The sequence below is a fragment of the Cherax quadricarinatus genome, chromosome 31 (genome assembly GCF_038502225.1).
Source record: "Cherax quadricarinatus isolate ZL_2023a chromosome 31, ASM3850222v1, whole genome shotgun sequence".
NCBI classification, from domain to species: Eukaryota; Metazoa; Arthropoda; class Malacostraca; order Decapoda; family Parastacidae; genus Cherax; species Cherax quadricarinatus.
In genome coordinates, this window is record NC_091322.1 from 16,902,437 (window position 1) to 16,930,238 (window position 27,802).

The following is a 27,802-nucleotide window of genomic DNA, read 5'->3' on the forward strand; positions in this document are numbered from 1 at the left end:
TACAGTGGACCCCCGGTTAACTGATATTTTTTCACCCTAGAAGTATGTTCAGGTGCCAGTACTGACCGAATTTGTTCCCATAAGGAATATTGTGAAGTAGATTAGTCCATTTCAGACCCCCAAACATACACGTGCAAACGCACTTACATAAATACACTTACATAATTGGTCGCATTCGGAGGTGATCGTTATGAGGGGGTCCACTGTAGTGCTATCAACTCTACGGCTTATTTATCTATCACAATTTATCTAATATGACATAGTAAACAATTTAATTAACAGAGAAACGTGATATATACTCTAGAATAAATAAAATAGGCCATAATGCGACAAGTGATGATGGCGGTGGAAGCAGCGGCGGTGGAAGCAGCGGCAGTGTCCGCGTTTCATCCTTTTTCTATTGCTTAATTGCTTAACTAACTTGCTACACTCTTAATGCTACACTTTATCACTGAATTTAAATGACACAATTTGTTTTGCTTAATCACTGAACTTAACTGATATGGTTTGTTTGATCGCTGAACTTAACTGATATGGTTTGTTTGATCGCTGAACTTAACTGATATGGTTTGTTTGATCGCTGAACTTAACTGATACGGTTTGTTTGATCGCTGAACTTATCTGATATGGTTTGTTTGATCGCTGAACTTAACTGATACGGTTTGTTTGATCACTGAACTTAACTGATACGGTTTGTTTGATCTCTGAACTTAACTGATACGGTTTGTTTGATCGCTGAACCTAACTGATACATTTACTTTAATTCCATGGATATCATCCTCTTTTTCTTCCCAGCACTGTCTTTTGCACTTATTTTCTTAGGACCCATGGTTAGAAAAAAGAAATTTGGCCAAATGACTAAAAAAAATGCAAGCAAGCACAAGAGAACTGCTCCCATGGTGATGTAAACATGTGGCAGCATTCTGAATTATTATGCATTACAAATGTATTATTATTATTATTATAACATATTATTATTATTATAATTACAGTGGTCCCTTGTTTATCGTCGTTAATCCATTTCTGGAGGTGCAACAATTATCGAAATAGATGATTTTCCAATCAATTTTCCCCATAAGAAATAATGTAAATACAATTAATCCGTTCCTGGCACCCAGAAGTATTAAAACAAAAAAATTTTTTACATGAAATATAGATGTAGTACATACACAATACAATGGGACATGATGAATGAAACATTAACAGCATAACACTTACCTTTATTGGCGATTCTTCTTAGTGTATGGAAGACTGGAGGAGGAGAGAGATTGGATTAGTTACTCTTTGGAAGGGGAATCCCCTTCCATCAACACCTCAGGTACCAAGTCCTTTTCTGGGGTTACTTCTCTTCTCTGTTTCTTAATGCCGCTAGGACCAGCCTGAGAGTCACTGGAGTCCTGTCTCGCAAAAAAAAAAGTGTCCAGAGAGCTCTATTTCTGGCGTCTCTTTAAAACTTCCCTAAAATGGGCCAAGATTCTGTCACTGTACAAGTTGCCGATATGGCTTGCAACATCCTTCTCAAGGTGATGTTTCTCCATAAATCTTTTCCATCAGTCTCCTTAATTTCTGAAGAAGGCACCTTCTTCCATCTCTCTTCCTCCTCCTCTGCAGCAATATTCTGAGCTGCGCTGTTGCTGTTACTGCTGAAGCTCTTGCAGCTCCTCAGTGGTTAGCTCTTCGTTGTGGTCCTCCACCAACTCTTCCACATCCTCCAAACTCACATGCAACCCCCATGGAACTCCCCAATGCCACAATAGAGTTCACAATTGACATAGGCTCATCAGGGTCAGCCACAAACCCTTCAAAATCCTCTTGTAGACACAATCTGGCCACAATTTTCTCCAAGCAGAGTTCAAAGTCCTGGTAGTCACTCCCTCCCAAGCCTTACCTATAAGGTTTATGCAATGGAGGATACTGAAGTGTTCTTTCCAAAACTCTCTTAGGGTCAAGTGAGTGTCTGAGGTCACATTAAAGCACCTTTGAAACATTGCTTTGGTGTAGAGTTTTTTAAAGTTTGAAATGACCTGCTGGTCCATGGGCTGGAGGAGAGGAGTGGGATTTGGGGGCAAGAACTTTACTGTGATGAACCCAAACTCCTGCAGAATTAGGTCATCCAAGTTTGGAGGATGAGCAGGTGCATTGTCTATTACTAGGAGGCACTTGAGATCCAATTTCTTTTCCAGGAGGTAATTCTTCACACTAGGGCCAAACACTTCATTGAACCACTCAACGAAAATTTCCCTCGTGACCCATGCCTTACTATTAGATCTCCAAAACACACACAATTTACTCTTCATAACATTGTTTTTACTGAACACACTGGGAGTTTCAGAATGGTACACTAGTAATGGCTTCACTTTAAAATCCCCACTAGCATTAGCACAGAACATGAGCGTCAGCCTATCTTTCATAGGCTTGTGTCCTGGCAGTCCCTTTTCCTTCTGAGTAATGTAGGTCCTCTTTGGCATTTTCTTCCAAAAGAGGCTCGTTTCATCACAAGTGAACACTTGTTCAAGTTTCAGTCCTTCAGCCTCTATGTACTCCTTGAATTCACTTACGAATTTTGTAGGTCAAATTTTGTCCGAACTGGCAGCCTCACCATGCCTTATCACACTGTGTATGCCACTACGGTTCTTAAATCTCTCAAACCAGCCTTTGCTGGCCTTAAATTCACAAATATCAGTACTCGTTGCAGGCAATTTCTTTACCAGATCGTCATACAACTGCCTAGCCTTTTCACAAATAATCGACGTCATAAGACTATCTCCTGCTAATTGGTTCTCATTTATCCACGCCAATAATAACTCCTCAGCCTCTTCGATTACTGGTGATTTCATTTTTGTCAGCATATTTACCCCCTTTGCAACAATAACTTCCTTGATTTCCTTTTTCTTGGCCACGATGGAAGATATGGTTGTACGAGATTTTTTATACATCTTGGCCAGTTCGGCCACACGTACGCCACTTTCATATTGTTCAATGATGTTTTTCTTAAATTCAATCGTATTTCTCACCTTCTTTACCACAGGCTTGGCACTAAGAGCTTTCTTTGGAGCCATGGTAGCTTATTTAGCACTTGCAAGCACTAAAATGAATGGAATACGTATTATGAAATATTTCGTATGAACAAGTGAGGGGACTGTCGCTCACTGGTAAACAATGGCACACTGGCTGGGAAGGGAGGCCGAGGCGACTCAGAGCCGTGAGTACGCGTCCGGGACGAACGACGATTAGTGAGTCAACCAACCATTTGTGAGCCAATGTTTGGACTAAAATAACGCGACGATTTCCAAAAAAGACGACTATCGAGCCCGATGATTATCGAGGGACCACTGTATTATTATTATTATAATTATTATTATTATTATTATTATTATTATAATTATTATTATTATTATTATTATTATTATTATTATTATTATTATTATTATTATTATTATTATTATTATAATTATTATTATTATTAATTTAGGGAACTGAAGCTCACTTGTTATTATTATTATTATAATATTATTATTTTTATATTATAATTGTTTTAACTTATTTGGTCCAAAAGTTTCACAGGACTGAATAAGCCGTACGGAGCCCTTGACATCCACAAACACACACACACACACAAACATACTAGTTGGCGAAGGTAATGAGTCTGACAAATTGATAGCTCTATTTACCCTTCAAGGGAGGTCTAGGTAGGTTTGTACAGTTAGTAACTGATATTAGAAGTAATGAGGTAACCTTAGATATTAACATAGGAAGAATTAGGCTTTTAATATAGGCAAACACTAGGTTATATTAGCTAGGGAAAACTGGCAACCCCAAGCTTGAACGAGGAAGCATGGGTCTATTAGATGCTAGCTCTTCCTTCTAAGATAAGACACCACTGGAGTAACAAGTGCCATGAACATATGTAATAATAATAATGATAATAATGATAATAATAATAATAATACTAATAATAATAATGAGAGCTTCAGAACGCTTCATGCTTTGCTTACATTTTTTTACAGTCATTTGGCCAAATTTCATTTTTCTAAGCATGGGTCCTAAGAAAGTATGTGTAAATGGCAGTGCTGAGAAGAAAAGGATGATGATTTCCATGGAATTAAAGCATGAAATCATAGATAAACAAGTGAAGTGTGCAGGTTTTGCATTGAGGGGAAGCAGGTTGGGGGGGGAGCTGGCTCGTAACTCAGATGTTGGTTCGTAACTTGGATGTTGGCTTGTAACTTGGAGCAAAATATCGACTGAGCGACGGCTCATATCTCAAAAAACTCGTACGTTGGGACACTCGTTAGTCAAGGTTCCACTGTATTCTGCATGTTCATCCATTGTTTTTGGTGCTTGTTTATTGATTGCAACTGTAAAATAAGCCACCATGTGGCCAAAGAAAGTTCAGAGTGCCAGTCTTTTGGTAAAGAAGGTGAGAAACACGAGAGAGTTCAAGAAAGAAGTTATCGCAAAATATGAAAGTGGTGTATGTGTGGCGGAGCTGGCCAGGATGTATGTGAAATCTACGTCAACAATCAGTTTCATCCTGCTGAAGAAAGCAGAAATGAAAGAAGCTGATGTTTGGAAAGGTGTAAATATGCTAACGAAACAGAGGTCTCAAACAATTGAGGATGTGGAGACGTTGTTGTTGGTGTGGGTCAATGAGAAACAATTAGTGGGAGATAGTGTTACGGAGAGGATAATCTGCAAGAAAGCAAGGAAGTTGCATGTGGATCTCGTAAAGAAAATGCCGGGAACGAGTGCTGCTGTTAGTGAATTTAAGGCCAGCAAAGACTGGTGTGACAGATTCAAGAAGCGTAGTGGCATACACAATGTTGTAAGGCATGGCAAGGCTGCAAGTTCTGACAAACGTGCGGCCGAAGCATTCATTGATGAATTCAAGGGGTACATAGAGGCTGAAGGATTCCTCCCCCCAAAATTGTTCAAGCGTGATGAAACAGGCCTCTTTTGGCAGAAAATGCCAAAGAGGACCTACATCACGCAGGAGGAAAAAGCACTGCCAGGACACAAGCCTATGAAGGATAGGCTAACTCTTTTGTTCTGTGGTAACACTAGTGGGGATTTCAAAGTGAAGCCTTTGCTCGTGTATCACTGAAAATCCCCGAGTGTTCAAGAAAAACAATGTCATGAAGAGTAAATTGTGTGTGATGTGGAGGGCTAACAATAAGGCATGGGTCATGAGGCTAATTTTCATTGAGTGGGTCAATGAAGTGTTTGGCCCGAGTGTGAAGAAATACCTCCTGGAAAATAAATTGCCACTTAAATGCCTCCTGGTAATGGAGGATGCTCCTGCTCATCCTCCAGACTTGGAAGATCTATTGTTTGAGGAGTGTAAGTTCATCACAGTGAAGTTCTTGTCCCCTAATATCACTCCTCTCATCCAGCCCATGGACCAGCAGGTCATTTCAAACTTCAAAAAACTGTACACCAAAGCAATGTTTCAAAGGTGCTCTGAAGTAACCTCAGACACTGAACTGACCCTAAGAGAGTTCTGGAGGAATCACTTCAATATCCTCCATCGCATAAGCCTTATAGATAAGGCTTGGCAGGGAGTGACTTCCAGGACTTTGAACTCTGCTTGGAGAAAATTGTGGCCAGAATGTGTCTTCGACAAGGATTTTGAAGGGTTTGAGGCTGACCGTGACAACCCTATGTCTATTGTGGAATCTACTGTGTTTTTGGGGAAGTCCATGGGGTTGGATGTGAGTGGCGAGGATGTGGAAGAGTTGGTGGAGGACCACAGGGAAGAGCTGATCACTGAAGAGCTGCAACACCTTCAACAGGAACAGCAACAGACTGCAGCTGAGGATATTGCTTCTGAGGAGGAAGAGAGAGGGGGGAGAATGTACCTTCTTTAGTGATTAAGGATATTTATGCAAAATGGAAAGAGGTGCAAAGTTTTGCGGAGAATTATCACCCTGACAAAACTGTTGCAAGCCGTGTCTGCAACATGTTCAATGACAATGTCTTGTCCCATTATAGGCAAATTTTACAGAGACAACAGAAACAGGCCTCTCTGGACAGATTTTTTGTGCAACAGGGGTGCAGTGACTCTCAAGGTGGTCCTAGTGCCAGTAAAATATAAAGAAGGGAAGTAACCCCAGAGAGGGTATTGATACCTGAAGTCCTTATGCAGGGGGATTTCCCTTCCATACAATAAGCTCTCCTCACTTTCCCCTTCTTGCATTCTTCCACATGCCAATGAGAGTCTTCAATAAAGGTATATAATGTTCATTTATTATTAAAATTACTGCTTTATATTTCTTTCTCATTGTTTTCTGTATGTAAAACTATAGGTATTCGTTAAAAAATGTATTTTTTTGTTTAAGATTTTTGGTGTCTGGAACAGATTAACTGGATTTACATTATTTCTTATGGGAAATATTACTTCAGTTTTTGGCCATTTCAGATTTAGGCCAACCTTCTGGAACGGACTACAGCCAACAACTGGGGGTCCACTGTATATTACAGATATAACAACCATTCAAACCAGGTACATACAGACATACACAATTACACTTCTAGCAAAAGAGAAGACCAAATACAGTGGACCCCCGGTTAACGATATTTTTTCATTCCAGAAGTATGTTCAGGTGCCAGTACTGACCGAATTTGTTTCCATAAGGAATATTGTGAAGTAGGTTAGTCCATTTCAGACCCCCAAACATACACGTACAAACGCACTTACATAAATACACTTACATAATTGGTCGCATTAGGAGGTGATCGTTAAGCGGGGGTCCACTGTACTGTATTTATATATTTTTTAAGAGTTAAATTGTAGTTCATACTACGATTCTCTCACTGGATAATAATGCATTAAACAGTCATATTACAAAAAAATATACAAATTAGTCAAAAAACTGAGAAAAAATAAAATCCAAAATTCAAACTCTACACAATACAAAATAAGGAAAAAATACATATTTTTCTACTTATTTTTTACCTAAAATTATGAGCTTTGTTACCAGACAGCCAGATACTAAAAATAAATGCAATTGGTCAAGGAAAAAAAAAAGTGAGAAAAAATTTAATCCAAAATTCATTCACAATCTTCCTCCGTTTTACCCTCCCTCCACCACTAATCAATTGGCACACATTATGAACCTCTGAGTACATATTTCTCTACTACTGTTTCCTTCCTCCTTCATCCCCTGGGCCTGACTTTGTATTAGTACAACCCAGCCTCATCTGGCCTGTTGTTCATCTTCTTTTGACTTGTTGCAAAACACTTAAACTGAAAACCCAGTCACAGGATTTCATTCAAAATATGCTCACAGGATTTCCAATGCCCAAATATTTTTTCTTATAGAAGTCAATATGAACCAATTTGAGAGTGATATTTAACCCTTTGACTGTCGCAGGCCCCTTTCTGAAACTGTCATTCTATGTCGCAAAATATTCGAAAAAAAAAAAGTTTTTTCTTACCAAAATGTTAGGATTATTTTACTGAGTGTTTTAAGCTTAAAAAAAATTTTTGCCATCAGTACTTACCGAGATATAGAGGCGCAAAGTTTGCAGAAAATGAGCGGCATATGGCAACAGCGGCGAATGCTGCCCACCCGGTATTCTCTTATTTACTCCAATTCGAAGGTTTCTTGTATTTTCCAATATTTTTCTTTTCTAAATAACTTATGTGGCCTGTGAGACCAAAGTAAAGTGCATTGTTCAAATATACACTCATTGTTTACAACACAATAACTGAACAAACATTATCACTATTAGACTGTGTATAAAACTTGTTTACACAAACAATACAAAACATTGTTTATTACTATTGTTCCATAATATATATACATACATATAATCACTGAACACTTTCCTAGAATTGCTGCAGCTTGTGGAACTCTTTGAAACTTGGGTATATGCAGAGTGGTACTTGACACTCCTCACACATAAAACGAGTGTCTCTGCATGTTTGTGGGTGTTTTGTGGTATGTCCACATACAAAACACCTCTTCTGAGCACTTTTCTTAAAAGCAGTAGGAGGCAGTTGTATGGGGTAGTGATCACCAGGCCTCAAACGAGATGGCATGTGCTGGTAATTTCGTGGGCATTGGTCTATTGCAGGTGTTGCTCCTTGGTACTTGACGATTATTTGTCTGATGACTGACAAACAAAATTCACCATATTTTGGTTTGTTGTTGGTCCTCAACTTGTATATGTTATAAGCATTTAGCATGGAAATATCAAGAAGATGGAAAAAAAGTTTTATATACCACTTATAACTCTTGTATACACAATCAGTCAACCCAATCTGCATGTCACATTTGTCCACTAAGGGCATATTCAGGTTGTAGTCCATGACAGCTGCAGGTTTTAGAATGGGTTCATTGGTCTCTCTATTGTGCCTGCTAGTGTGTGCCATTTCGTTTCAGTGAACTGATATCAAGACTGTGACATCACGTTTGTCATGCCACCGAAATGCCATGATGTCATTGGCAGCAAATGCCTGCACCTCACCTCTGCGAGTTCCAGCGTCAAACCTTGGCATATGCTTACGATTACCACGCAGTGTGCCACACACGCCTGTCAGGTTCACTCGCAAGAAATCACTGAGTATGGGGCTTGTGTACCAGTTATCAGTATATAATATATGCCCCTTACCAAGATATGGTTCCATCATTGTTCGAACCACATCACCAGAGATACCCAATAACTTCCTGGTATCTCTCAATGTACTACTGCCAGTGTACACAATGATATCCAAAATGAGACCACTTTTGCAATCACACAGTACAAATAACTTTATACCAAAGCATTTCCTCTTGCTTGGTATGTACTACCTGAATAAGAGTCTTCCTTTGAATAAAATCAAAGACTCGTCAATAACAAGCTTCCTGAAGGGATAAAAATACATGCAACACTTTTGTTTCAGGTACATAAACACATTTCTGATCTTATATAACCTGTTGGTTCTGTCAGGCCTTGTTTTGTCTGAAAAGTGTAACATACATAACAGTATCAAAAAACGATTTACCCCTATAATGTCACTAAAACCTGGGGTTGAAATCAGGTGTTCTGTTGACCAGTATGTGGTGACAGTGTGCTTATACATATGTGGCATAAGCATTATTGTGGCAAAGAACAGGTACATCTCTGGCACAGTTGTATCCTTCCACTGGTGTAGCCGTGATCTTGATGAAAGAATAGTATTTGCCATGGTGTACTCATAGTATGTGTTGGTTTCCTTGACAATAATGTCCATCAGGGGTTCATCAAAGAATAACTGAAAGCATTCTAGTTCAGTGGCATTGTTCCCAAGTGTACACGATGGCCGTATTCCACTTTGTGTTTCATTAAAATCATGAGGATTGGGAATAAAATCATCACCTTGCTGCCAATCCCAGATGCGGTCTGCTAGTGGGTTCTGGATATTGAAACGTGGTTGTGGTTGTGGTTGTTGTGGGAGTGTGGGGTTGGGTGAGGCTGGTTGCAGTTGTGCAGAGTCAGCAGCATTGGTAGTAGCGTGGCCCACTGCTGGTGCCACATGACTCATGCCACCGCCAACATCACCACCACCATCACCTTCTTCCCCACACACATTACACATCCCCATTGTAACAATATCATCATCTTCACTGTCAGGTCATGGTGTCAGGCCACAGGATGTACTCCCAGATTTACTCCTTTGCCTTGGAAGGGCATAAGGCACACTACCAGAATGCATGCTGTGTCGAACATACTGCCATTTCGCTGGCGAATATTCCCCCTCACTGTCGCTACTCGAGCTGCTGTCAATAACTCTGAAATCACTATCATTATCACTTTCGCTGCTCAGATCTGAGTCCTGTAAATGGAGAAATAGTTTCCTTTTTTGTCCTGGTACAGGTGAACGTGAATGAAACGTGCCAGCACCAGAGGTGGGCGGTTGTGGGTCATCGGGGTTTTCATCACTAATTACGTAATCCTGGGAACTGGTTTCGGTCACACCCTCTCCAAAACCATGAAATTCACTTTCACTGGCACTTCCATCACTGTTAGAACTATCACTTGGAAACAGTAGACCTCCAATACGCCGAGGAGTGAGGTACTACTTACTGCTAGGCATGGTGAAAATGGACTACCAAGATGGCATTCCCATAATGCACCACTGAGTCCCAGATTTTTTTCACAGGGTGCACACCCACCACTGAGACCTATTCTCTCTTATGTAGGCCTACCAGCTTTCTCCCGCTTGATTTGAAGCCGCTAGAATTTACGAGTACAGTGGACCCCCGGTTAACGATTTTAATCCGTGCAAGAGGGCTCATCGTTATGCGAAATAATCGTTATGCGAATGAATTTTCCCCATAAGAAATAATGGAAATAAAATTAATCCGTGCAAGACGCCCAAAAGTATGAAAAAATTTTTTTTTACCACATGAAATGTTAATTTTAATACACACAAACTGAAAAAGGCATGCACAATTAAATGACACTTACTTTTATTGAAGATCTGGTGATGATTGATAGGATGGGAGGAGGGGAGAGCATTATCTTCTTACTGTTTAGAAGGGGAATCCCCTTCCATTACGACTTGAGGTAGCAAGTCCTTTTCCGGGGTTACTTCCCTTCTTCTTTTAATGCCACTAGGACCAGCTTGAGAGTCACTGGACCTCTGTCGCACAACAAATCTGTCCATAGAGCTCTGTACCTCCCGTTCCTTTACGATTTGTCTAAAATGGGCCACAACATTGTCATTGAAATAGTCACCAGCACGGCTTGCAACAGCTGTGTCAGGGTGATTTTCATCTATAAAGGTTTGCAGTTCAACCCACTGTGCACACATTTCCTTAATCTTTGAAGTAGGCACAATGGATTCCACAACTGGCATAGGCTTCTCAGGGTTAGCCCCAAACCCTTCAAAATCTTTCTTAATTTCCATACTAATTCTCACCCTTTTTACCACAGGGTTGGCACTAGAAGCTTTCTTGGGGCCCATGGTCACTTATTTTCCAGAAACAGCACCGAAAACACTGTAATAATACAAAATATTCCGAGTGTATGCTTGGATGTTACCGCGGAGGCTGGCTGGTAAACAATGGGACGGCCGGCACATGTGAGGGCACATTGGACGCGTCTCGGACGAAAATCGGTAAGCGGGTTTTTAATCGGTATGCGCGGCAAAAATTTTGCGATAAAAGTAATCGTTATGCGGAAAAATCGCTATGTGATGCCATCGTTATGCGGGGGTCCACTGTATTAATACGTCCGAAACAGTGGTGCGTAAGACATATATATATGACCGAAACAGTCAAAGGGTTAAAAGAGATAGAGTTAAAAACTAAAATGGTGCTGGGCTTGGTGATAACATACGAGAAAATTTATGCTGCATATAGTGAATTACTGGAAGAAATAGAGTCACCAGATATAAGCGAATTCATGCATAGGAACACCACACACAGTGAAGTGAGCCTTGCAATAGCTAGAGATAGTTATGTCATTTATAAGAACATAAAAAAGAAGGAACACTGTAGTAGGCCTTTGATAGCTTTGATAACCCTGTTAAATATGGGCTTACCCTCAAAGATGCTTTGATGTCAGTGATCAAAGGAACTTAACCTATCTTTGATGTCAGTGATCAAAGGAACTTAACCTATCTTTGATGTCAGTGATCAAAGGAACTTAACCTATCTTTGATGTCAGTGATCAAAGGAACTTAACCTATCTTTGATGTCAGTGATCAAAGGAACTTAACCTATCTTTGATGTCAGTGATCAAAGGAACTTAACTTATCTTCCCAATAAATGAAAATGAAAATATTTATTTCCTTGCAAAGTTTACAATGTGTGGTTTACATATTATGAAATATTAATTACAAAGAAGGCCATTAGCATGCCAAGGCATTTTGGGCAGACTAATACTAATTAGTAGGTAGCAGGTTGGCAGACAGTAACCACCCAGGGAGGTACTACCATCCTGCCCAGTGAGTGTAAACAGGAAGCCTGTATTTGTTTTACATGATGGTAGGATTGCTCGTGTCTTCTTTCTGTCTCATAAACATGCAAGATTTCAGGTACACTTAGGTCACACTACACATACATGTACACGTTTATGTATACACACTCATCTGAGTTTTCTTTGATTTTGTCTTAATAGTTCTTGTTCTTATTGCTTTTCCTTTTATATCCATGGGGAAGTGGAATAAGAATCTTTCCTCAGTAAGCCATGCGTGTTGTAAAAGTCAACTAAAATGCCAGGAACAATGGGCTAGTAACCCTTTTTCCCGTATAGCCTACTAAAAAGAAAAAGAAGAAAACCATCTAAGTGGGATGTTTGAATGTGCGTGGATGTTGTGTGAATGATAAGTAAGAGATGACTGTGGATGTTATGAATGAGAAGAAGCTAGATGTCCTGGCTTTAAGTGAAACAAAGCTGAAGGGGGTGCGAGAGTTTCAATGGGGAGAAATAAATGGGATTAGGTCAAGGGTTTCAAACAGAGTTAGAGCTAAAGAAGGAGTAGCAATAATGTTGAGGGATAAGTTATGGCAGGAAAAGAAGGAATATAAGTGTATATATTCAAGGATTATGTGGAGTAAAATAAGGATTGGAGATGAAAAGTGGGTTATAGTAAGCATTTATGCACCTGGAGAAGAGAGAAGTGTAGAGGGGAGAGAGAGAGATTTTGGGAAATGTTGAGTGAGTGCATGGGGGTTTTGAATCTATTGAGAGAGTACTTGTGGTTGGGGATCTCAATGCTAAAGTGGGTAAAAATGTTGTGGAGGGAGTAGTAGGTAAATTTGGGGTGCCAGGGGTAAATGAAAATGGGGAGCCTTTAATTGAGCTATGTGCAGAAAGAGGTTTGGTAATAATTCATATTTTATGAAAAAGAGGATAAATAAGCATACAAGGTATGATATAGCACATAATGAAAGTAGTTTGTTAGAGTATGTATTGGTGGATAAAAGGTAGGCTTCAGGGTGTACATGTTTATAGAGGGGCAACTTACATATCAGATCATTATTTAGTCGTAGCTACAGTTAGAGTAAGAGGTAGATGGGACGAAAGGAAAATGGCAACAGCAAGTAAGAGAGAGGTGAAAGTGTATAAACTAAGGGAGGAAGAAGTTAGGGTGAGATATAAGCAACTATTGGTAGAACGGTGGGCTAGTGCAAATATTAGTAGTGCGGGAGGTTGAAGAGGGTTGGAATAGTTTTAAAAATACAGTATTAGAATGTGGAACAAAAATTTGTGGTTATAGGAGGATGGGTGCAGGAGTAAAGAGGAGTGATTGGTGGAATGATGAAATAAAGGGTGTGATAAAAGAGAAAAAGGTAGCTTATGAGGTTTTTACAAAGCAGAAGTGTTATAAGAAGAGCAGACTATATGGAGAGTAAAAGAAAGGTGAAGAGAGTGGTGATAGAGTACAAAAAGGAGAGCAGTGGGAGGGGCACTGTCAAGAAATTTTGATGAAAATAAGAAAAAAATTTGGAGTGAAATAAGCAAGTTAAGAAAACCTAGGGAACGAATGGGTTTGTCAGTTAAAAACAGAGTAGAAGAGTTAGCAGATGGAGCTGGAGGTACTGGGTAGATGGCGGGAATATTTTGAGGAACTTTTAAATGTCGATGAAAAAAGGGAGGCGGTAATTTCATGCACTGGCCAGGGAGGTTTAACAGCTTTTAGGAGTGAAGAAGAGCAGGATGTGAGTGTGGGGGAGGTACGTGAGGCATTACATAGAATGAAAGGGGGTAAAGCAGCTGGAACTGATGGGATCATGACAGAAATGTTAAAAGCAGGGGGGATATAGTGTTGGAGTGGTTGGTATTTTTGTTTAATAAATGATTTATTAATTTATTATTATTTATTAATTTATTATTTATTAATTTTATTAATTTATTAATTTATTAATTATTAATTATTATTTATTATTATTTATTATTTATTAATTGATTTTATCTTAATAGTTCTTGGTCTTATTACTTTTCCTTTTATATCCATGGGGAAGTGGAATAAGAATCTTTCCTCCGTAAGCCATGCGTGTTGTAAAAGTCAACTAAAATGCCGGGAACAATGGGCTAGTAACCCCTTTTCCTGTAAAGATTGCTAAAAAGAATAAGAAGAAGAAAATTGTCAAAGTGGGAAGTCTGAATGTGCATGGATGTTGTGCAAATGATAAGAAAGAGATGATTGTGGATGTTATGAATGAGAAGAAGCTGGATGTCCTGGCTTTAAGTGAAACAAAGCTGAAGGGGGTGGGAGAGTTTCAATGGAGAGGAATAAATGGGATTAGGTCAGGGGTTTCAAATAGAGTTAGAGCTAAAGAAGGAGTAGCAATAATGTTGAAGGATAAGCTATGGCAGGAAAAGAGGGACTACAAATGCATAAATTCAAGGATTATGTGGAGTAAAATAAAGATTGGATGTGAAAAGTGGGTTATAGTAAGCGTATATGCACCTGGAGAAGAGAGAAGTGTAGAGGAGAGAGAGAGATTCTGGGAAATGTTGAGTGAATACATGGGGAGTTTTGAATCAAGTGTGAGAGTAATGGTGGTTGGGGATTTCAATGCTAAAGTGGGTAAAAATGTTATGGAGGGAGTAGTAGGTAAATTTGGGGTGCCAGGGGTAAATGTAAATGGGGAGCCTTTAATTGAGCTATGTTTAGAAAGAAATTTGGTAATAAGTAATACATATTTTATGAAAAAGAGGATAAATAAATATACAAGGTATGATGTAGCACGTAATGAAAGTAGTTTGTTAGATTATGTATTGGTGGATAAAAGGTTGATGGGTAGGCTCCAGGATGTACATGTTTATAGAGGGGCAACTGATATATCAGATCATTATTTAGTTGTAGCTACAGTTAGAATAAGAGGTAGATGGGAAAAGAGGAAGGTGGCAACAACAAGTAAGAGGGAGGTGAAAGTGTATAAACTAAGGGAGGAGGAAGTTCGGGCGAGATATAAGCGATTATTGGCAGAAAGGTGGGCTAGTGCAAAGATGAGTAGTGGGGGGGGGTTGAAGAGGGTTGGAATAGTTTTAAAAATGCAGTATTAGAATGTGGGGCAGAAGTTTGTGGTTATAGGAGGGTGGGGGCAGGAGGAAAGAGGAGTGATTGGTGGAATGATGAAGTAAAGGGAGTGATAAAAGAGAAAAAGGTAGCTTACGAGAGGTTTTTACAAAGCAGAAGTGTTATAAGAAGAGCAGAGTATATGGAGAGTAAAAGAAAGGTGAAGAGAGTGGTGAGAGAGTGCAAAAGGAGAGCAGATGAAAGAGTGGGAGAGGCACTGTCAAGAAATTTTAATGAAAATAAGAAAAAATTTTGGAGTGAGTTAAACAAGTTAAGAAAGCCTAGGGAAAGTATGGATTTGTCCGTTAAAAACAGAGTAGGGGAGTTAGTAGATGGGGAGAGGGAGGTATTAGGTAGATGGCGAGAATATTTTGAGGAACTTTTAAATGTTGAGGAAGAAAGGGAGGCGGTAATTTCATGCACTGGCCAGGGAGGTATACCATCTTTTAGGAGTGAAGAAGAGCAGAATGTAAGTGTGGTGGAGGTACGTGAGGCATTACGTAGAATGAAAGGGGGTAAAGCAGCTGGAACTGATGGGATCATGACAGAAATGTTAAAAGCAGGGGGGGATATAGTGTTGGAGTGGTTGGTACTTTTGTTTAATAAATGTATGAAAGAGGGGAAGGTACCTAGGGATTGGCGGAGAGCATGTATAGTCCCTTTATATAAAGGGAAAGGGGACAAAAGAGATTGTAAAAATTATAGAGGAATAAGTTTACTGAGTATACCAGGAAAAGTATACGGTAGAGTTATAATTGAAAGAATTAGAGGTAAGACAGAATGTAGAATTGAGGATGAGCAAGGAGGCTTCAGAGTGGGTAGGGGATGTGTAGATCAAGTGTTTACATTGAAGCATATATGTGAACAGTATTTATGTGTAAAGGTAGAAAAGTTGAAAGTGAACATAGAAAAGAGTAAGGTGATGAGGGTATCAAATGATTTACATAAAGAAAAATTGGATATCAAATTGGAGAGGAGGAGGAGTATGGAGGAAGTGAATGTTTTCAGATACTTGGGAGTTGCCGTGCCAGTGGATGGATTTATGAAGGATGAGGTTAATCATAGAATTGATGAAGGAAAAAAGGCGAGTGGTGCGTTGAGGTATATGTGGAGACAAAAAACGTTATCTATGGAGGCAAAGAAGGGAATGTATGAAAGTATAGTAGTACCGACACTCTTATGTGGGTGTGAAGCTTGGGTTGTAAATGCAGCAGCGAGGAGGTGGTTGGAGGCAGTAGAGATGTCCTGTCTAAGGGCAATGTGTGGTGTAAATATTATGCAGAAAATTCGGAGTGTGGAAATTAGGAGAAGGTGTGGAGTTAATAAAAGTAATAGTCAGAGGGCTGAAGAGGGGTTGCTGAGGTGGTTTGGTCATTTAGAGAGAATGGATTAAAGTAGAATGACATGGAGAGTGTATAAATCTGTAGGGGAAGGAAGGCGGGGTAAGGGTTGTCCTCGAAAAGGTTGGAGGGATGGTGTAAAGGAGGTTTTGTGGGCGAGGGGCTTGGACTTCCAGCAAGCGTGCGTGAGCGTGTTAGATAGGAGTGAATGGAGACGAATGGTATTTGGGACCTGACGAGCTGTTGGAGTGTGAGCAGGGTAATATTTAGTGAAGGGATTCAGGGAAACCGGTTATTTTATATAACCGGACTTGAGTCCTGGAAATGGGAAGTACAATGCCAGCACTTTAAAGGAGGGGTTTGGATATTGGCAGTTTGGAGGGATATGTTGTGTATCTTTATACATATATGCTTCTAAACTGTTGTATTCTGAACACCTCTGCAAAAACAGTGATTATGTGTGAGTGAGGCGAGTGTTGAATGATGATGAAAGGATTTTCTTTTTTGGGATTTTTTCTTTTTGGGTCACTCTGCCTCGGTGGGAGACGGCCGACTTGTTAAAAAAAAAAATGTATAAAAGAAGGGTTGGTACCTAGGGATTGGCAGAGGCCATGTATAGTTCCTTTATATAAAGGGAAGGGGAACAAAAGAGATTGTAAAAATTATAGGGGAATAAGTTTACTAAGTATGCGTGTTGTAAGAGGCGACTAAAATGCCAGGAGCAAGGGGCTAGTAACCCCTTCTCCTGTATACATTACTAAATGTAAAGGAGAAACTTTCGTTTTTCCTTTTGGGCCACCCTGCCTCGGTGGGATACGGCCGGTGTGTTGAAAGAAAGAAAGAAAAGTTTGCTAAGTATACAAGGAAAAGTTTACAGTAGGGTTATTATTGAGAGAATTAGAGGTAAGTCAGAGAGTAGGATTGTGGATGAACAAGGAGGCTTTAGAGTGGGTAGGGGATGTGTAGATCAAGTGTTTACCTTGAAGCATATATGTGAACAGTATTTAGATAAAGGTAGGGAAGTTTTCATTGCATTTATGGATTTAGAAAAGGCATATGATAGAGTGGATAGGGGAGCAATGTGGCAGATGTTGCAAGTATGTGGAATAGGTGGTAAGTTACTAAAGAGTTTTTATGAGGGTAATGAGGCTCAGGTTAAGGTGTGTACGAGAGAGGGAGACTACTTCCTGGTAAAAGTAGGTCTTAGACAGGGATGTGTAATGTCACCATCATTGTTTAATATATTTATAGGTGGGGTTATGAAGGAGGTAAATGCTAGGGTGTTGGGGAGAGGGGTGGGATTAAATTATGGGGAATCAAGTACAAAATGGAAGTTGACAGTTACTTTTTCCTGATGATACTGTGCTTGTGGGAGATTCTAAAGAAAAGTTGCAAAGGTTAGTGGACGAGTTTGGGAGGGTGTGTAAAGGTAGAAAGTTGAAAGTGAACATAGATAAGAGTAAGGTGATGAGGGTATCAAATGATTTAGATAAAGAAAAATTGGATATCACATTGGAGAGAGGGAGTATGGAAGAAGTGAATGTTTTGAGACATGTATTTGAGATTTGACGTGTCAGCGGATGGGTTTATGAAGGATGAGGTTAACCATAGAATGATGAAGAAAAAAGGTGAGTGGTGCATTGAGGTATATGTGCAGACAAAAAACATTATCTACGGAGGCAAAAAAGGGAATGTATGAAAGTATAGTAGTACCAACACTTATATGGGTGTGAGGCTTGGATTGTAAATGCTGCAGCGAGGAGGTGGTTGGAGGCAGTGGAGATGTCATGTCTAAGGGCAGTGTATGGTGTTAATATTATGCAGAGAATTCGGAGTGTGGAAATTAGGAGGAGGTGTGGGTTAATAAAAGTATTAGTCAGAGGGCTGAAGAGGGGTTGTTGAGGTGGTTTGGTTATTTAGAGAGAATGGATCTAAGTAGAATGATATGGAGAGCGTATAAATCTATAGGGAAAGGAAAGCAGGGTAGGGGCCATCCTCAAAAAGGTTGGAGGGAGGGGGTGAAGGAGGTTTTGGGGCGAGGGGCTTTGACTTCCAGCGAGCATTCATGAGCATGTTAGATAGGGGTGAATGGAGATGAATGGTTTTTTGGGACCCGACGAGCTGTTGGAGTGTGAGCAGGGTAATATTTAGTGAAGGGATTCAGGGAAATTGGTTATTTTTATATAGCTGGACTTGAGTACTGGAAATGGGAAGTACAATGCCTGCACTTTTAAAGGAGGGGTTTGGGATATTGGCAGTTTGGAGGGGTATGTTATACAGGTATATGCTTCTAAACTGTTGTATCTGGGCACCTCTGCAAAGACAGTGATTATGAGTGCGGTGAAAGTGTTGAATGAGGATTATAGTATTTTCTTTTTGGGGATTTTCTTTGTTTTTGGGTCACCCTGCCTCGGTGGGAGACGTGTCTGTCTCATAAATATGCAAGATTACAGGTATGTCTTGCTACTTCTACTTACACTTGGGTCACACTACACATACATGTACACATTTATTTATACACACTCATCTGAGTTTTCTTTGATTTTATCTTAATAGTTCTTGGTCTTATTACTTTTCCTTTTATATCCATGGGGAAGTGGAATAAGAATCTTTTCTGTTGGAGTATGAGCAGGGTAATATTTAGTGAAGGGATTCAGGGAAACCGGCTATTTTCATACAGTCGGGCTTGAGTCCTGGAAATGGAAAGTACAATGCCTGCACTTTAAAGGAGGGGTTTTGGATATTGGCTGTTTGGAGGGATATGTTGTGTGTCTTTATATGTGTATGCTTCAAAACTGTTGTATTCTGAGCACCTCTGCAAAAACAGTGATTATGTGTGAGTGTGGTGAATGTGTTGAATGATGATGAAGTATTTTCTTTTTAGGGATTTTCTTTCTTTTTTAGGTCACCCTGCCTTGGTGGGAGACGGCCGACTTGTTAAAAAAAAAAAAAATTAAAGTTAGGTAACTGAAGTGATTAACATTAATTAGATTGATAATAGTGAGGTAGTACAAAACATATAACAATATTATAATTAGTAAATTTAGCACTGGGAATGGTTTTATCTCTGCATGATACACTGTTTCTATAAAAGCTCCTATATAGGGAGAGTATTTCAGGCAAACTTAGGACTAACACAAGAGTTATTAGGCAACAGTTACATTATGAATTTTATGTTTACAGTCATTTGGGTGAGTGTAAGTGTAAATTAGGGGAATTACAGATAATGAGAGTAAGCCTATTTTGTTCTGGATGTGTTCATGATACAAAAAAGAGAATAGGTTATTTTCACATAGTTAGCTGATGATGGGGTGTGCTAGGGAGATAAGAAGTTTTCTAATGGTAGTTTTGAAAATGGTGGTTGAATCTGCAGTTCTAAAGTTTTTGGGGAGGGAGTCCCAGATTTTAGGCCCTTTTATGTACACTGAGTTTTTGTAGAGATTTAGCAAGACACAAGGAATGTCAGAGATTTTTGTGTCTGGTATCATGTCTACAGGTCCTGTTGCAACTATCAAGAAAGTGTTTTAGTTCAGGGTTAATATTAGAACTCATGGTTCTGTAAATGTAGGTAGCACAGTAGTAGATGTCAATGTTTTGTACAGTGAGTAAGTTTAGGTCTTTGAAGATTGGGGGGGGGGTTGTCTAGCATTGGATTGCTTGATAATTCTTACTGCAGCTTTTTACTGGGTTATTATTGGCTTTAGGTGGGTTGCTGCTGTTGATCCCCAGGCACAAACAGCATACGTGAGTAGGGACAGATGAATGAATAGTATAGTGTGAGTAGGGCTGATTGTGGTACATAGTACATCTCATCATCTTTGGATGAAACCTGATTGCCTCCTATTCCTCAAGTGCTGTATGACCCCTATGGGTTTAGTGTCTCCTTCACACAAAATTATGCAATAATAATAATCTAATGTGAACTCCCCATGATCCCACAGCAGAAATATTAAATTTCCTTGTTAACTCATGGATATTTCATGAACATACACAACAACAGTCAAGTAAAGTAATTTACTAAAGATTAGATTATGTATAGTTATTTGTAAAGCAATGTTAAAACATGACCACTATGACATACAACAGCATTTCCTTGGTCATTTTCTTAGTAAATTGTAGATCAAGATAATAAAAATAATAATATTATTATAGTGCACCCAAATACAACACAAAATATCTCTGAAGATTGAGACACTTATGCAACATATGGGAATCTTTATTCAGGAAACGTTTCGCCAAACAGTGGCTTCATCAGTCCAATACAAAGCAGAAGGTGTAAGGAGAGGAGGAGTTTGAGGTAATCAGTCCCTCAGCCTGGAGTCGATGTGTTCAGTCCATCAATCTTGTAGAATGTACATTCTACAAGACTGATGGTTTTTCAAACCATTTATCACAAAATACATAGTGGTTTTTCAAACCATTTATCACAAAATACACCTACCATCCGACTTACGACCTGCTTGACTTACGACCACTCGACTTACGACCGTGTTTTTTATGCCAAATTTCTGGGAAATAAACAACTATTTGTGTTGTACAGTGTTTATCCTAAACCTTACAGTATAAAATACAGTACTAACAACATAAAAAGTAAAGTAAAACATGAAATACCAAAATAAAACAATAAAATAAAGCCATTACAAAAATGTTTTGTTGATATTCAGTAGTAAAGTTCGACTTACGACCGGTTTCTCGGAACCGAACTCGGTCATAAGTCGGATGGTAGGTGTATCTCTACCTAAATAAAACAAAAATAAATTAAATTGAAGTACTGTTAATCAAGGAAGGCCATGAGTCCAAGCTATGAAGAAAAAATTCATGAAATTTACACTGGTAACATAAAATAAATAAACTTCAGTTATATAGCACACAGGACTAACCTTGATATGCTCTCCAGACAAAAGGACGGCACGGACAGCCTTACGACAGTGATTGAGCCAACCTACATCATGAAGACCATGGCGAGTATCTGTGAGAAATCTCCACACTTCATTCTGTTTTTTGTGCATGGACCGGATAGGCTTTTCAGGAATATAATCCCTTGGCGGTGGATAATGAGTGAAGAGCGGAGGCTGCAAAATTGTAATATTCATGAATCTCAACAAGAATTCTATGGTAATGTTACTGCAATGTGTTTACTAAACACTAGAATCTTTTGGTTGTTCAATGCTTTAACTATATTCTGTTTCTAACATTATATAACAAATTTACTATCAATATACATTGCTGTCATGACCAAATGACAATTATATTACATAAATTATACTCACAAAACAAGTAAAACTTTTTACCCTTTCAGGGTTTTGGCCCAGGGTTTTTAATGTACTAGTACACCTAAATTCTAGCGCCCTCAAATCTAGCGAGAGAAAGCTGGTAGGCCTACATATGAAAGAATGGGTCTATGTGGTCAGTGTGCACAGTATAAAAAAAATCCTGCAGCACACAGTGCGTAATGAGAAAAAAAACTTTGACCGTGTTTTTGGATTAAAGCAGCGACTTTGCACTGCATTTTTGTATGGTATTTATTGTTGTATTCTAGTTTTCCTGGTCTCATTTTATAGAATGGAAGACATATTACAGAAATTGAGATGATTTTGACTGGTTTTACAATGAAAAGCACCTTGAAATTGAGCTCAAAGTAGCAGAAATGTTCGATTTTTACAAAAGTTCAAAAGTAAACAAATCATGCCAAGCATCCAATACACATCAACTGGTGAGTCTAATATTCTTTCACAAGTGTGCCAATATTATTTATACCATTTCTACACTAATGCAGTAGTCTGCATAACAGTAAATCTTATATTTTTTGTAAGAATAAAAATTCAAAGTGGAAAGCCAAAGAAATATAAGAGGGGCCTGGGGATGTGACTGACAAACAGAGAACTTGTTATTTTAGTGCCAAGAATGTCTTTGTTTATTCTGGACCCTATTCAGAAATTGGCATCTTTTGAAGTTTGTGTGAAATTGGCAAAATTGCTAAATTCTGACCACTTTATTGGATAGTTGAAATCGGTAAATGGGTGGTTTCTTGTACTCATTCGATAGAAAAAATGGAGTTCTAGCGAAATAGTTATGATTTTTGTCGACTAGTACACTGGAATTGGCCGAAAATAGAGCTCAAAGTGGGCAAAATCACGATGTGTAAACATCATCGAGACCGCTAACTTCGCGAGAGCATAATTCTGTAAGTTTTCCATCAAATTTCATACTTTTGGTGTCATTATGATCGGGAAAAGATTCTCTATCTTTTCATAAGAAAATATATATATTTTTTTTTTTTTTAAATTTGGGCGACCTTGAGAACAAGTCTTGGAGAGGGCCTGGCAACCCTGAAAGGGTTAAATATTTATTTTCCACATTCCGCAATCCATGTCATCGGCCAGGAGCATGAGCAAATTTAGACAAAAGGGGAAATATCTCAACCATTTATGTTGAAAGAGATTGTTCTAAGTCAAGCAAGCACCCTGCAGTGAGAGTGGCACCCCCTCCCAGAGAAGAAGCCCCCTACCACTAGCCATAAACCACAAACCCCACCACCACTTTAAGGTGACCCAGCATCAGGTTGAAATTTTGTTAACCTATCAAGAACTGGTCACCAGCTTCAGCTATTAGTTAAATGCATTAAATATGAAAGCAAAACTGATCACCAATCAATATTTCATAATGATTAATGCTGGGTTCCTGGAACTGTATATCTCATACAGGTTTAAAGCTTTCTTGTGAATAAAAAAAAAGAGAAAGAGGTAAGAGAAAGCTTACTATGCTTGGTGTAGACATCTCTTCAACAGCAAGAGGAGGAAGCCATCTCTCACTGCCACCACCCATCAGGTAAGATTTCACTAATATGTGATTCCGAAGAATGGAGTTTTCATCGACAATGACAGAATCCCCTTCTCCACATCTCAGGTGGTGTTGTTGTGCAAGCAGCTCCTCCTTAAACATTACGCATGGAATATTCGAGTCAATAAAGGGTACTGCACTACTCATTTCACACTTCCCTATTAAAAGTCTTTTAGTATTACTTGTTGCTGCATCTCATATATAGGGCACAATATAGCACTGTACTAAACTTGTTAATTCAGTTAGCAAGGTCTTATCTGGTAAATGTGAGCTTCAGGACTGCTAAATTTTTAACACCTGAAACTGTATAAAGATAAACAGTCAAAAATATTTAGAAATGGTTCTGCATGCACCATTCAGGTTTTAATTTCGAAGTGGCTTGCACGGTAAAAATAATAAAACCAAATATGAATGAAAAAATTAAGAGAGTAATACACATGACGCAGAAAAGCTTTTTTTGTGGAACAATACCTGATAACCGAAGGAAGCTTGGAGGAATGCTACAGAGTCAAGGACAGATGTGGCAGATCCCAGGAGTCTTAAAGCAATGGTGTGCATTTGTGTTAACATTTCACTGGTAGAGTAGAGGGACTCAGATATAGGTGTTAGTAAACCTTGTTCACTGAAGATAAGTTGTGTTCCTGTGTATAAGGAAGGAAGTGGTAAATCTCCTAAGTCTTAAAGAAACCTCTTATCATAATGAGATGTATGAATAGGCCAAAGAATAAGCTGATCAGATTAGTGATGGGAGTAGGTTAAGTTTAAACTACAAAAACTAACTAGAATAATCATGCATAAATATGAGTACTCATGTATAGGCTGACCCTCCTAGATCTCTTTTACCCAATAATCTTAAATTTTCACAGAGAAAATAATATAAGAGAACAATTATTTTCTAAGAAGATACATGTGCATTATAGAGTTGGGTTTGCATTAGTCGTCTCTTACCAGGAAAAGCCCAATAGGAGGACAGGGTGTCCATTAAAGCCATTAAATCCAAATTTGTTTGTTTATCCATGCTCATAACAATAATGGACAATTCTGGATATAACAGACTTTTTCCATTAAGTCCTAAATCAATTCAACCAGTGAAAAGACAGTTCTGGAGCACATCGACTAGGAGCATCTCTACATATCTGCTACCATAGTGATTATTGTACTAAAACACAGTAAGCTAAGCAGGGGCTAGTAGGCCCTCCGCAGTTCACAAATCCAAGATCAAATAGTTTTATTTATACCTAAGTCCATGACACTCCACATGACCACTCCCTAAGGACTACATAAGCCGTTGTCTCTCATATCTGATATGTACTAGAAAAGTTCAGCTGGGTGAAACATTATACAAATAAAGGATTCCTCTGCATTTGTGTCTTTCTCACCAACTGTTATCATATTGTGATTATTTACACCAAGATTGGAATGTTGCTAAAATAGTCAAGAAAAGACTGAGCTATTTGCAAATAATTTTTCTACCAAGAATTAAATCTCAGACCATGGTGGTCAGCCTCTTTATATAGCTGCAAACACTATCAAAATTGTCAAAAATGACATAAAGAGGAGGAATATGTTCTTAACCCTTTGACTGTTTTGGTCGTATATTTATGTCTTACGCATCACTGTTTCTGACGTATTTATACACATAAATTCTAGCGGCTTCAAATCAAGCGGGAGAAAGCTGGTAGGCCCACATGTGAGAGAATGGGTCTGTGTGATCAGTGTGCACCACATAAAAAAAATCCTGCAGCAGGCAGTGCATAATGAGAAAAAAAACTTGAGCGTTTTTTTGGATTAAAACGTCGAATTTGAGGTGTATTTTCGCATAGTATTTATTGTTGTATTCTCGTTTTCATGGTCTCAGGTGATAAAATGGAAAACGTATTACAGAAATAGAGACGATTTTGATTACTTTCACAATGAAAATGACCTTGAAATTGAGCTCAAAAAAGCAGAAATGTTCGATTTTTACCAATGTTCAGGAGTAAGCAAATCACACCACACGTCCAATACACTTCAACTGGAGAGTCTAATATTTTTTCACTAGTGCACTGATATTATTTATACCATTTTTACAGTAATGCAGTAGTCTGCATAACAGTAAATTTTGTATTTTTTGTATGAATAAAAAATAAAAATAGAAAGCAATAGTAATATAAGAGGGGCCTAGAAACATGACTAATGAACAGAGGATATGTTATTTTAGTGCCAAGAATGTCTACAGTGTTTATTCTGGACCCTATTTTGAAATTGGCATCTTTTTTAATTTGCGTGAAATTGGCCAAATTGCCAATTTCTGACCACTTTATTGAGTAGTTCAAATCGGTAAATGGGCTGTTTCTTGTACTCAACAGATAGTAAAAATGGAGTTCTAAAGAAATAGTCATGAGTTTGTCAACTGGAACAATGGAATTGGCCAAAAACAGGGCTCAAAGTCGGCGAAATCGCCGATGCGTATGTGTCGCCGAGACTCCTAACTTCGCGGGAGTGTAATTCCGTGAGTTTTCGACCAAATTTCATACTTTTGGTGTCATTACCATCGGGAAAAGATTCTCTATCATTTCATAATAAAAAATAATTTATTTTTTTCCAAAAATTTATCGACATAGAATGACAGTTTCAGAAAGGGGCTTGCGACAGTCAAAGGGTTAAATCCCTGACATAAAAGGGTAAGGGGGGTTGAACAAGATAAGCCCAAGATTGCTGAGTAGGTGTGTTGACCAGGTGGCATTACCTCCATCTACCACAGAAAAAACTATTAATCCAGATTACCCTAGCTCCAAGCATTTTTAGATTCAAGAGGTTTAATACACAAGTCGGACTGAAACATCATCATAAGCTTCTCTCTCCTATGTGCAGGTTATTCATGTATTGTTCCAGTCATGGTATTGTGTGCTTTTGTTCTTCAAGAGATTTTAATATATTTATTCATAAGAACATTCTAATTGCAAAATACTGGTTATGCTACCTTGATATGTTGCTGTTAATGCCAGGAGAGGTGCTTCTGCTGCTTCTATGGCTTCTTCCTTCTCCTCTTCTGTAGGAGGCTGCTGCATCAGCTCCTGCCCCTTTGCTACATGGCAAAGAATGTCCCAGAATGGCTGCAAGACTTTTAAACTGGCAACAACCGAACATCCTGTAGAAGTACACTTGTAAACATGGCAATTGGTAATAGAGTGGAGCCCCGGTTATCGGCCGGTTCTGTTATCGGCCAACTCGGTTATCGGCCAGTTTTTTGGCGTCCGGTTATCGGCCGTTAATTCAGTGATCGGCCATTTGGGACACGTCCATCCACCGGCTGGGGCTGCTTGCGCGTCAGTTTGGCTTTGTCTCTCGGTGGCTGAGGAGGCTTCTGCTCATACATCCAAATATTTTGCTTATTTTCCATTGTTTTAAGTGTTTTTTTTTTTGCAGTGCAACTGTGAAATAAGTAACCATGGCTCCAAAGACAGTTCCTGTGGTAAAGAAAGTGAGAAACACCATGGAATTTAAGCGTGAAGTGATAGAAAAGTTTGAGAGTGGTATGAAGGTGGTGGAACTTGCCAGGATGTACAGCAAGAATAAATCAACAATTACATCCATCCTGGCAAAGAAAGAACAAATCAAAGACACTAATGTTGCAAAAGGAGTAACTTTTCTAACTAAACAAAGGCCACCAATAATAGAAGAGATGGAAAAGTTATTATTATTGTGGATTAAAGAAAAAGAATTAGTGGGAGACAGTGTTGTGGAGTCTATTATTTGTGAGAAGGCATATTTTAAGAAAAAGAGGATAAATAAGTATACACGATATGATGTAGGGCGAAATGACAGTAGTTTGTTGGATTATGTATTGGTAGATAAAAGACTGTTGAGTAGACTTCAGGATGTACATGTTTATAGAGGGGCCACAGATATATCAGATCACTTTCTAGTTGTAGCTACACTGAGAGTAAAAGGTAGATGGGATACAAGGAGAATAGAAGCATCAGGGAAGAGAGAGGTGAAGGTTTATAAACTAAAAGAGGAGGCAGTTAGGGTAAGATATAAACAGCTATTGGAGGATAGATGGGCTAATGAGAGCATAGGCAATGGGGTCGAAGAGGTATGGGGTAGGTTTAAAAATGTAGTGTTAGAGTGTTCAGCAGAAGTTTGTGGTTACAGGAAAGTGGGTGCAGGAGGGAAGAGGAGCGATTGGTGGAATGATGATGTAAAGAGAGTAGTAAGGGAGAAAAAGTTAGCATATGAGAAGTTTTTACAAAGTAGAAGTGATGCAAGGAGGGAAGAGTATATGGAGAAAAAGAGAGAAGTTAAGAGAGTGGTGAAGCAATGTAAAAAGAGAGCAAATGAGAGAGTGGGTGAGATGTTATCAACAAATTTTGTTGAAAATAAGAAAAAGTTTTGGAGTGAGATTAACAAGTTAAGAAAGCCTAGAGAACAAATGGATTTGTCAGTTAAAAATAGGAGAGGAGAGTTATTAAATGGAGAGTTAGAGGTATTGGGAAGATGGAAGGAATATTTTGAGGAATTGTTAAATGTTGATGAAGATAGGGAAGCTGTGATTTCGTGTATAGGGCAAGGAGGAATAACATCTTGTAGGAGTGAGGAAGAGCCAGTTGTGAGTGTGGGGGAAGTTCGTGAGGCAGTAGGT

At 38.9% G+C, this 27,802-nt stretch overlaps 1 protein-coding gene across 2 annotated transcripts in view; it reads right to left on the reverse strand.

The window, feature by feature from the left end:
* Positions 1-27,802, reverse strand: part of LOC128698189 (protein broad-minded) — a 59,657-nt gene that overhangs the window by 21,822 nt on the left and 10,033 nt on the right. For both annotated transcript variants that reach the window (XM_070090224.1, XM_070090225.1), the window contains 4 exons: positions 26,141-26,308; positions 23,650-23,819; positions 23,098-23,271; positions 21,219-21,410 (listed from right to left, as the gene is read on the reverse strand). In XM_070090224.1, the coding sequence (XP_069946325.1) occupies positions 21,219-21,410; positions 23,098-23,271; positions 23,650-23,819; positions 26,141-26,308 (704 nt within the window). The remainder of the gene's footprint in view (positions 1-21,218; positions 21,411-23,097; positions 23,272-23,649; positions 23,820-26,140; positions 26,309-27,802) is intronic.